The sequence below is a fragment of the Daktulosphaira vitifoliae genome, unplaced genomic scaffold (assembly GCF_025091365.1).
Source record: "Daktulosphaira vitifoliae isolate Bord-2020 unplaced genomic scaffold, ASM2509136v1 Scaffold_5, whole genome shotgun sequence".
NCBI lineage: Eukaryota > Metazoa > Arthropoda > Insecta > Hemiptera > Phylloxeridae > Daktulosphaira > Daktulosphaira vitifoliae.
In genome coordinates, this window is record NW_026099576.1 from 31,971,187 (window position 1) to 31,984,046 (window position 12,860).

Genomic DNA, 12,860 nt, shown 5'->3' on the forward strand with positions numbered 1-12,860 from the left:
TAAAATAGAGGTTTAAAAAATAGATGCCTCTGATAATTTATCATTGCAATGATAGAATAAAATGATTATTTTGTTTTTCAAATTACCGAAGTATATATTACACAACTCATCGAAATTTAGGTCATCGATTGTTTATAAAAATTTTTTTTGATTTTTTGACGTTGATTCAGAATGTGTCTTTGGTTTTTCTTTACCATTAATATTTCATCCTCAGTATTTGTAAAATTATTGTTATTCAACGTGAAATGTTAATGTAAATAAAAAAATGTATTTTCAACATTTCATTATAATGTTTATAGTACTATGATAATAATTTGAACAAATTTTAAAACCATTGCGTTTTAACTTGATATGAAATTTTTAAAATTAAGTTTTACAGCATTTATAAAAAAGGTAAGTTTAACTTTTCTTTATATTTTTTTAATTGTATTCAAGTTGTTATTATTATTTATCAAAACGAAATGTTATAAAGAGTTAAAATATTAAAATATTGTTTAACGCATCATTTTTAGTTAATGTAATCGCAATGTGAAAAAAAACTTTATAAGTCGAAAAAATTGTAATAATTGATATTCTTTTTAATTCGGAATGTTTTAATATTGTTAAATTAATAAAACTAAAAATACAAATCAATGCATTTTTTATAGTAGAATGCTATGCTGAAATTAGATTTTAAAAATTTAACTAGTTAATTAGTTAGAATATAAAAACCCATTAAAAATATTCAAAAGGTAACATTTTGATCCAAATAAAGAATTTTACATTGAAAAAAAAATGTATACAATTTTTGAAATATGAAATTTGAATATCAAACTTAAAATATGCCATTTATTAAACAAACATAACATAACTATTAAATTGTTAACTGTAAAAATATCAGATTTAAAAAAATTAAATTAAAAAAAAAAAAAAAACTTAATCAAGTAAATTTTATTTGGAATACAATTTATCTATGAATCCAAAAAAACACTGAAGTCAGTCGTTGCGTTTAGTTTAGTTTATTCATCATTGATCATGGCTCTTCAATCATTTCTTTGATGTTCTATATAAAAAATTAACATTAAAAAAACATAAATATAAACGCTATCATATAGAATGAGGTATCATAACACAGATATACTATAATTATATAAAGATCATAGTTTTAGGTGACACAACAGTTTATTAATTTTAAGTTATGTAAAGAAGGTGAGGGATACTACCACTGATAACTGGTTTGCCGTCACCTAGTGACTTGAGTTTTCTAGACAAACATTTACTTGTCTAGTCAGTTGTTAAATATCATTATTGAGTGCTAGTCCGTTGAAGCAACGTTGTTATATGCCGTTTATCTGAAGTCATTAATATTTCTAATAGATTTTACATACCTGTGTTAGTGATAATGAAGAAATCTGATGTTATATTTGTGTTTGAATACATAGGATAAAAAAAATTAAGAATAATACATTATAAAGCCATAAAATCTAGAAATATTAAAAAATTTAAGGTAAGTTTTTTTAAATTTTGATTCGATTAAATATAAAAGATGTTAGTGCAATGTTTAATAAAATGTATTGTGTATGGTAAAAATATTAAAACCTTATATGTAATTTAAACTAGATGATTCCACATTTTTTTTCGTGATGGCTGAAGTAATTTCTGTAGAAATAACTAAGGTTCAAGTCTATTTCTACTTGTAATATTAAAAATCTATATTTGACCAATTCACTGACAATAATGGTAAAAAACTGGATTTTCCTTGTACTGTAGATATACTTTATGGACATTTTATGTATATATTTTTAACTAATCTCAGTTACTATTAAATTGGAAATTACAAATTTAAATTGATTTAATCATTAAATTTCCGAATATGTAATTTTAAAATTGGAAAAAATTTCTACAATACTTTTTACTATTGACTATTGATTATTAAAATTAAAAATTCAAGATTATTAGAAATCTATTAAATCTATTACTTTCTTAAACATTAATTGGATTTTAAGATAGATAGATAGATGAGTAGTTAACAAAACGCGTAATGTTTCATAGATAGTCAACAAATTAAAACTTAATTATCATAAAAATTAATTTCTCAAGTAAAAAATTAATACAATTTTTATAGTGGAAAAAATAAAATTAGAAAATTTTGATTAGTAATAACCAATATTATACTGGGAAATCCGTGAATTATGAATAAAATTGTTATTACTTTATTAAGATGACCTCGTAAAGTAATAACAATTTTGGTATTTTTTTTATTATTTTTAATTTTTAGTTACATACAATTTTTGATTTATCCATTATTTATTTATTTATTTTAATCATCCCATATGCGTTTTAGGGGTATCATCTCTTTCAATGGAAATATACACATTTTTACTAATTTATAAAAAAAAAATAATTTAATTAAGAAAATACAACTTTTGGACCGAAATTTCAGAAATTATTAACAATTTTGAGTAGAGACTGAAGGTGTGGAGTGGGAGCTATTATTTTTATCAATAGACATTTCTCAGTTTCACTTTTCATTCCGCCTAGGCATTAAAATGAAATAACGTCTGAAAATAAGTTGTAGTAATTTTCTTAATTGTATTATTTTATAAAATAGTTGAATATATGAAGAGTGAATGTGTCAAACGTTCTATGTGCCAAAAAAGTGAAAAATTGTTTTATTTCTGATTTATGTTCTATGTGCCTAAGGCCACAATCTTGTATGTGTTTCAAATGTCAATTAAATTTTTTACTTGTACAAAATTGCATTCATAGATGGTGTTCGATATGTGAGACATGCCCATGTTACCATTGTTTTTTGTATTTTCTGAACAAATATGTTTTTGGCACATAGAACGTTTAACACATTCACTCTTCATATATATATTTCAATTAAAAAAAGTTGATTAATTTTTTCAATTTTTTTTTATTTAAAATTGCCATAACTTTTTAAAAAATAACCAAATTAATATAATTTTTTTTTTATAGATGCTTAATGTATTTACCTACCATTTGATATATTTTTTTTATAAATTTGACCCTAAACATGCCCACAGGGGGGGATTTAAAATGACAACTTTTTCAATTTAATTTTTGAAAGTGTTCCGGAAGGTCTGACACTTTTATGTATATCTTAAATTAAAGCTAATGTAATGTACTTTAATATGGAAAAAAAAATTTGACCTCTGGACTTGTCTTCGTGGTGAAAATGGCTATCAAATACTATTTTTGTGTGAAAATTCTCGATTTTATATTTTATATATTTAACTTTATAATGCTATAAATTACTGAAAAGTGTATGGATCAACACAATTTTTTTATGAGAAATAATATTTTTTAATAATCCCTATTTCATTCGACATACTTTATCTTAATCAGGATATTAATAAGGAACTAGCAGATCATGTAGCTTTTGGAATAATCCACCAATTTTTTAAAATTAATCACTATCTTAAGATTTGCATCGAAGCGTTTTTTTTTATAGTGATTTTAATCACCGTCAGATATCATTATAATTGATGCAGCTATGCCACGTCATCACTGTGCCGCGATCCCCCAGTGCTGAATTTTTTTTAATATAATTAAAATAATGTTTACCAATTTATGTAAAACTAAATTTTACATTTATCTATTTTTACCTTTTTGTCCTGTTTCAAAAATTATATTTTTGGTTTACCTTGAAAGATTTTTTATATATATTGTACAGTAATCTGACGATAGCTTAAGGCAAAACTAGTAGTTAAAAAATTATTATTTTTAATCGATTATTTTATAAACCCGTTAAATACTTAGTTGCCGATATTGAGGAAACTAAAAAAACATATTTTTTATTTTTAATAAGTTTTTGGTCTAGTACTCGGTTAAATGATACTTTTTATTAATTCCTTTTTTAGCTTCGATGCGAAGCTGAAAAGGTATTGGTTTTTCTAAGATGTGTTTATTTTTTTTTTTTTTTGTCTATTACCACTTTTTCTCAGCTCTCACCGAACCGATTTCTTTCAATGATACGTCAAAAGATCACAAATTGTATCTAGTCGAAGACATTACCCTCAAAAATTGAAAAAAATTCCCTCGTTCCTCGAAAATGGGGGAAACCTCCAAAAAAATTACGAATTTAAAAATCGCTAATTTTCGAAATTTTTTCAATTTTTTTTAGTTAAAAGTGCCATAACTTTTTCAAAAATAAACATATCAATATAATTCTTTTTTATATAGATGTATAATATCATTACCTTTCATTTGGTATATTTTTTTCATAAATTTAACCCTTAACCTGCCCATAAGAGGGGATTTAAAATGACAACTTTTTCACAAAAAATTTACTTTTTCAACTTAACTTTTGAAAATGTTCCGGAAGGTTGACACTTTTATATATATCATAAATTAAAGCTAATGTAATGTTCTTTATTATGCGAAAAAAAAATTTCGGACTTTATTTTATCTTCATGGTGAAAACGGCTACCGAATGCTATTTTTGTGTGAAAATTTTCGATTTTGTATTTTACATTTTGAACTTTATTATGCTATAACTTCTTGAAAAATGTATGGATCAGTACAATTTTTTCATGAAGAGTAGTATTTATATACATCTTTCATTTGACATACTGTTTTTTTAAATCGGACCATTTCCCTATATACGAGGGGGTTCAAATCTAAAAAATGCATGTAGAAGTAGAACTTTTTCAACTTAAATTTTGAAAGTGTTCCGGAAAGTCTGACACTTTTATATATATCTTAAATTAAAGCTAATGTAATATACTTTATTATGGAAAAAAAAAATTTCGGACTTTATTTTATCTTCATGGTGAAAACAGACATCAAAGTTTATAAAAAAAATACGATTTTTGTAAAAAAATTCTTTTTTATATTTTTAACTTTATAATGCTATAACTTTTTGAAAGATGTATGGATCAATATAATTTTTTTTTTATAGATGCATGATGTCTTTACCTATCATTTGGTATATATTTTTTTTATATCTGACCCTTTACCTGCCCACAGGGGGGGATTTAAAATGACAACTTTTTCACAAAAAATTAACTTTTTCAACTTAAATTTTGAAAGTGTTCCGGAAAGTCTGACACTTTTATATATATCTTAAATTAAAGCTAATGTAATTTACTTTATTATGCGAAAAAAAAATTTCGGACTTTATTTTATCTTCACGGTGAAAATGGCTACCGAATGCTATTATTGTGTGAAAATTCTCGATTTTATTTTTTACATTTTTAACTTTATAATGCTATGACATATTGAAAAGTGTATGGATCAACATTATTTTTTTATGAGAAATAATATTTTTTAATAATCCCTTTTTCATTCTACATACTTTATCTTAATTAGGATATTAATAATGAACTAGCAGATAATGTAGCTTTTGGAATAGTCCACCAATTTTTTAAAATTAAACAGTATCTAAAGATTTGCATCGAAGCGTTTTTTTTTTATAGTGATTTTAATCACTGTCAGATATCATTATACTTGATCCATCTATACCACGTCACCACTGTGCCGCGACCCCCCTGTGCTGGGTTTTTTATTATTCAACTTGTTGATAATATAACTGTTTACTTAAACGGTTTCTACAAATTGTCTTTATCATGTTTTATCTTATATAGGCAAATGCTCATCAAATGCTTTCTTAAATGACGCTACTCGCCAAAGACATACGTAAAGTATCTTTATAATATAGAAAATCATAATGTTATTATATAATATAACAAGGAAAGAAACGCTTTTCAGGGAAAATTACTTAGAGTGTTCCGATTTTGAACATGTCATTTTTCTTATTACCGTTCTACGATTTATTTTATTTTTAAGTCCACATGCATGTTTCGAATAAGAGAATAGACTCATTTTTGGGAATATATAGGGGTGTTCAATATGCAAGGAAACGGGTTTTTATTGTTCTCATTGTTTGTAAGAACTGACCTGATTCCTTACTTAAGCGGCACCTACACAATCAATAATATTGAACAATAATTGATATTGCGCAATATTATTGAAAGTTTAGTATAGATATTGAAGGATTGTACAATATATTGAAGAAATCAAACAGGGTTGGAAATTTATTGCACAATACTTAATATTATTGTACGTTAACATGTGATATTGTAAAAAATTACGCAATAGTGGTTATGGGTTATCGGTTAAATTAATTTTTAATACAGTGGTATTTTATAGTATCACATAAATTGATGGTAGATGCCACTACGCCTTTGTAAACACGCATTAAATATACGCCTATGATGATAGGTTACATAGGTAATGAATATTTTTCAATTGAATATTGGATAATAATATTGAGAGGTTTAGGGCAAATAAATATTGCACAAAATATTGACACAATTTAATTGATTCAGTATTATTGACCGTGTAGGGGCCGCTTTACTGAACATAGTAAGTATATTACATGTTTGGTTAATTTAGTATTAACCAATCATGTAATATATAAATAACTAAATAAATATACAAGGATATGTAGGTATATTTGTAGGAAATTCGTTATTTCTCAGTCAAATTAAATTTTATGCTTTTTGAAAATTTCCATAAGACTTTAAACATCAATGTTACATCATATTATTTCTATTAGAATGTACTGTAATTAGAATTATGTATCTAAACTTTTTTAATGTTAAATCGATCAACCTTGTAGTCAGCATATGATAATATGGTTTACATTTTTATAAGCCCTGGAACAATTTTATATATCGAATTTTTTATTAATTAAAAAACTTTAACAAAAAAATTTATAAGCCTGATAATAAAAACATTTTTTTATCCCTCTCTTATAAACACTTATTTTTATATATTACTTATTAGTAAATACGTTTTTACTCTTAATTGTGGAAGTTGTTATTTTTGTTCCTTAACTGAAGAATATTTCAAGGATTTCCTCTTGTTATATATTATTTATTATATAATATAAAAAATTATTTTAGTATAATAAAGTAATTATTACTTTATTATACTAAAATAACTTCTTAAATATGAATATTATTTAAAATAATAATAATAATAAAAAATATAATTAATATAAATTTTTAAGATTTATATTTTCTAATAATACGAATATCATTTTTTAATTACACTGTTGACTTTTAAAGAATAAGCTATTTCATTTTATAACTAACAGATACAAACATTTTTTACAGAATAAGAACCCAACACGCTACTAGTTAAAAATAAACAGTTTAATAACAATATAATTGGATATTTTTAGGTTTGTTATCATTTAAGTTAATTATAATATAAGTCATTATATTATATATAATTAATTAAACTATACGAATATTTTTATAGTACTTTAATTATATTCTAGATATAATATGGATGGAAGTCAAAAGAAGGAACGACCTCCACATCCAAGAGCTCGAGCCAATATTTTCGAAGTCCTTACTTTTGGGTAACTATGTATATCTTTGTTAAATTTTTTAGGTATTATATTTTTAAAATATAACTATTAGTACTCTAATCTATAGATATGTGTAGATTATTTCTTTTCCACTCTAGCAGTTTAAAACACTGCACACGCTGAAGTTCTTATTAATACTTAGTCACAGCTCGGATTAAAATAAATTTTTTCGTTTAAGGTTTAAATATAATATAATGTTAAATTATAATTGATTTTAAAATTATCACTATTTAATCGTTTTACAATTAATATGTTTTATGTTTTTAAAATTAAAATGCACACATTGAGGTCACGTCATGTAGTGGGAACGCTGCACATAGAGTATTTAATTTTCTCGTTTTTTTATGAGGTCTTAAACCCCCCTAAATGAAATATTTTAAAATATTTCGTTTTAATGATTAAATTTTAACGGTTTTTCACCTACTTAAATTATAACATGAAATATTTAAACTTTTTAAATTTATATGTATGGATACTTACTAATATTTAGGTCTATTTTGATTTAAAAATAGAACATTAAAAAGTACATTTTTTAAATCATTAGTTTAAAATATTATCCTAATACTAAGTGGTAAATATAATGATACTATCATGCGTAAAGTTTGGGAGGAGGGTTAAGGCCCCACAAAAAATAAAAAAATCTTGAAAATTAAATATTATATTATATAAAGAAAATTTATAAAAAAGAGTAAGCTTTCCAAAATTAAAATGAGCTCCTTTAAAATTTCTTTAGATTCCTCCTATGGGTACCAATAAATATAAAGAAAGTACATTTATGGACAAGATTTATTAATATAAAGTTTATAATAAACGTATAGGAGAGTAATTAGGTACCTAACTTTTTCTAATTAAAATTAGTTAAATCAGAAAATAATAATTATTTTTAAATGATAGTTGTACAAAAAAATAACTATTATGTTATTTATAAATTAATGTAGTATTAACTCAGGAATTTATGAAAGTTGCAACTATATTTGTGTAGGATACTTTAACAAAATTATATTAAAAATTGAAGCAACGTAGTTAACACTGTTAAATTACCAACGGTTAAAATGTATTTAAAACTTTATATTATAATTATAGTCTTAGAATGTATATTTCTAATTACTTACACTATACTTTAGTGTACTAAAGTACAGTTTGGAAACCTATATTACAGTACATTTTATATTTTGGCACTTATTTGCTCGGCGCCTCTAATTCATTCCGTACCCAATATAATTTAGTATTCAAGTGAACAGTATACTCTCTATTCCGATTTATAATTCTTTATCATCCCATCTATACAATATTTAGCTGAATAATAATAATAGATAAAAATAATATTATTGTTATTTATATTTTACTTATTTAAGTTATAGCACGACGAATAATTATTACTCGGCACATAATTGTTACTACACCCTCAATTAACTTAAACTTAATTAACTTAATCAGATTTAAATCCACCAGTTTATTCCACGCATAATAAAAATCATTAAAATGATGTTAACTTATTTGGTTCAAAAATCACCTCCTAGACGGTCTAAGTGAACATCTATATATAAACGCGTGCCTTAATCGGTAAAATTGTAAAAACTATTATTTTTTCAATTATTTTAGTTACTAAGTATTGACTTAGTAATACTTATAATATTACATATTTGCTACTGTAAATATGCTGTGGATATTTTAATATCCATAACAATATTACCGACCAACATAACATTTTCAATTTCAATAATAACCAAAAAATATATATTTATTTTTTCTACAGTATTTTACAGCCCTCTATCAAGACTATTACATTTTTATGCATCACCAAAAACTGTTAAGAAAATAATATGAAAACTATTAGATCAGTTTTATAAAAACCGAAAAACTCAGTTGATTTCGTCACTAATTATAAAAGGATTAGGTTGACTCTTAAGTAAAATATCATCATTTTTTAAATTAAATTTCATGATTTTTAAGAATTCCTTCATAAAAGTTTGGAAGAAGTAAATTTTTTTAATGTCGTGTCTAATGTATTTTTTGGTAATATTATTTTGATGCCTCAAAAATTGTTTATGAAGATTAATTATTTATTTTTATTAACTTTTAAGTATTAAAATTATATCTTTTCAAATTTTATATTTCATTCACTTCAAGTAAATCGTAGTCTAACTATTGTGTTAATGATGGTAAAGCGTTTACAAAATATTATGTAATCGTGTAATAGTTTGAAAACAGGTTTAAACCGGTATTTCAATTTATGCACTTATGTATATAAACTACAGCACTACTTATACATCGGAATCATCGAAGAGTTTGGTTGTACTAAAAAAAATAATGTTTCATTAATAGTCTATTTTAAATTTTGAAAACTACAGTTATTATGAATGTTTTTTTTGATTCATAGAAATTTTTAGGGAAAGTTGGTTAAACTTTTTAATAAGGTAAAATATAACTTTTCACAATAAAGGTATATACAATATTAAGAAAATGATTCTTTAAAAACTATTTTTACTTAAGTTAATTTTCTTAACGAGATAAGAAACTCAAGTTTGTTAACTTTCTTTGAAGTGTCAAATATTGCATATAATGTAGACTTCTTTAGCTTGTATAATATTTGTAGTGCAGTCCTACATTCATTACTAATATCCTTAATTGATTAATAGAATTATTTATTACTATTAATAGTTATAAATAAAAATTATTAGACGTAATAGGGTCCGAATTTAATAAAATTATTATGAAGTAGGTTTACTATATACTTGGGTCCCTACGTCGCGATAAGCTTTTTGAACCATTCTTATAAGTAGATCACAGATTCTGCTAGGAGTATCCGGACACGATAAGTATTTTACAAAAAGAGTATTACTTCAGGATCAGTATAACAAAAATGTAGTAAACATTTAATTATTAAAATTTTTAAAAGGGTCAATAGTAAAATGTAATAAGTAGACGGTTGATATAATGTAACGAAGTCATCACTATAATATAATAAAATTTCAATTTAATGTTATCTCTTTGATATCAACAATACTAATAAAATTGTGTTATGAAGTTGTAGACTATAATGTGTAACTGTAATATAAGAATTTAAAATATTATAAATTAAATTTGTTTTTATTTATAAGAATATAATACTGTTCAATATTTTTTTTTAGTTGCATCTAATTATTATTAGATGCTAATGAAACTTGAGAAAAATATGAGTATAACATTGTCTTATTTTAAATCATTACTCTATAGTTAATATTGAATTCAGAATTTCATATTTATGTTAAACTCTAATAAACTAATTTTACTTTAAAAGTTTAGACTAAATATACGATACTTTTAGAACCCAAAAATAATATAGGTGATTAGAAAAACATATCCATTAACTTAATATCTTAATGTCTTATTATATGATTACAAAAAAATAAAATAGAAATGTGTATTAAAAATGTATATTTAAAAATAATCAACTAATTGGCGCCTCTATTTATCACGAATAGAAATTTAATATACTTTTCATGAAAAATTGTCCATACAATAAACCCTAAATCAACGGCCCTTGCTACCTTCACATTAATCTCTTATTTAAACAATATAATGCCAATTTTTTTTTCTATGATTTATAACAATTATATTTTATTTATAATAATGATGATCCTAATGAAATTTTAATAGAGTATATTAGAAATAATAAACTGCTTTTGGTATGATATTTGAGAAAATTCAATAAATAACCTAAGTACAAATAGAGTTTGAAAGATACCACCAACGTATTAAAAAAATTTCTTTTTAGCTAGAATTTTCAAAACGTTCCGGAAGGTTTTGCGTTTTTCAGACTTATATAAAATCAAAGTTTTTTTTAATGTATTATAATTTAAAAAAAAATCTGTTTCTCTTGTTTTATTATGAGAAATTGGCCGTCAAAATAAAATAAATTATATTTGCAATTTTTGAATATGTCTACTTTATTCTAACCTATGTCAAATTAAAATTCTTGAAGTGTACTTCATTATTAAAAAAACAAAAAAAAACCATTTTTAATTAAGAAAATAATTTAACAAGCATTTAAATTTGAGTTAAATTTTAAAATTATCATGTTAATCACTCTGATATATCATCTATAATTGTCACTATTATGCGGCAATCCCACTCTGCTGAGTGTATATAACCCACTATTCTTGCCCATTGTAAACTTAAATCAACAGTACAACTAAAAAATGAATTCTGAACAATTGCATTATACAGTGCACGACGACAAGTCGTCAATGACTATATCAATAGCATATAATTATTGTATGGAGACATAAAATAATTTTTTATATGTATATATATGTGTGTGTGTGAGCTCATTGTAATAATTTCAATGCGCACACACAAAATGGTTTTTAAAAACTATTGAGTGTCAAATGTAAAAAAAAAAAAATAATCTGTTAAAAAACCCACGGATTTTAATATTTTTAGGGTATTTCTGAAATGTCTCTAAACAAGCCTGGTCAAAATTTCAGGTTCTAAATCAAAAAACCCTGGTTGAAATGAGCGTTTACTTTATCATGATAATCAGCATGTGCCGAAAAAGCACCAAAAGTTCGAGATCCAACCAAAACTGTAGCCGTTACGTGGATTTGAAATTCATTAAAATTTATCGAAACATAACGATTTTTCTGTATGCCAATATATGTACACATCTTAATATACAACAAGGAAAAAACATTTTTCTGCAAAAATTACTTAGCGTACTTCAATTTTCAAAACAATTTTTTTCAACGAAAATACTCTGTCATAAGTCCGGAAAAATTATTCGTCAATGCGTATGTTTTGAATAAGGGTATGGGCTCATTTTAGCTCATATATATATTTTTGTTATATGCACAGATATTTTCTATTAATTTTTAGCTTCGATGCGAAGCGGAGAAGGTATTAATTTTACTATGATGTTTTTTTTTTTTTTTTTATGTCTGTTGCCACTTTTTCTCAGCTCTCACTGGACCGATTTCTTTCAAAAATACGTCAAAAGATCACAAATCGTATCTAGTTGAAGACATTACCCTTAAAAATTGAAAAAAATTCCCTCGTTCCCCGCAAATGGGGGAAATATCCAAAAAAATTACAAATTTAAAAATCGCTAATTTTCGAAATTTTTTCACTTTTTTTTCTTAAAACTTCCATAACTTTTTGAAAAATCAACAAAACAACATAATTTATTTTTATACTAAAACCTTAGATATTTACTTTTTATTTGATATCATTTTTTTTGAAAATCTATCACTTAACATGCTCATTAGGGGAGATTTAAAATAGCAACTTTTTTACAAAAATTAACTTTTTCAACTTAATTTTTGAAAATGTTCCGGAAATACTGCGTCCTTCAAACATATATCAAATTAAAGCTTATTTTATGTACTATAAAATGAAAAAAAAAAATTTGTCCCGACACTTTTTTTTCTACATTTAAACGGCTGCCGTAGTTAAAAAAACACTATTTTTGTGTTAAAATTTTCGATTTTCGATT

At 24.1% G+C, this 12,860-nt stretch overlaps 1 protein-coding gene across 1 annotated transcript in view; it reads left to right on the plus strand.

The window, feature by feature from the left end:
• The first annotated feature begins 1,342 nt into the window (after nt 1-1,342).
• LOC126907868 (probable multidrug resistance-associated protein lethal(2)03659) overlaps nt 1,343-12,860 on the plus strand; it is a 38,674-nt gene continuing 27,156 nt past the window's right edge. The window contains exons 1-3 of the mRNA XM_050689511.1: nt 1,343-1,486; nt 7,128-7,195; nt 7,295-7,378. Of these exons, the coding sequence (XP_050545468.1) occupies nt 7,302-7,378 (77 nt within the window). The 5' untranslated portion in view covers nt 1,343-1,486; nt 7,128-7,195; nt 7,295-7,301. The remainder of the gene's footprint in view (nt 1,487-7,127; nt 7,196-7,294; nt 7,379-12,860) is intronic.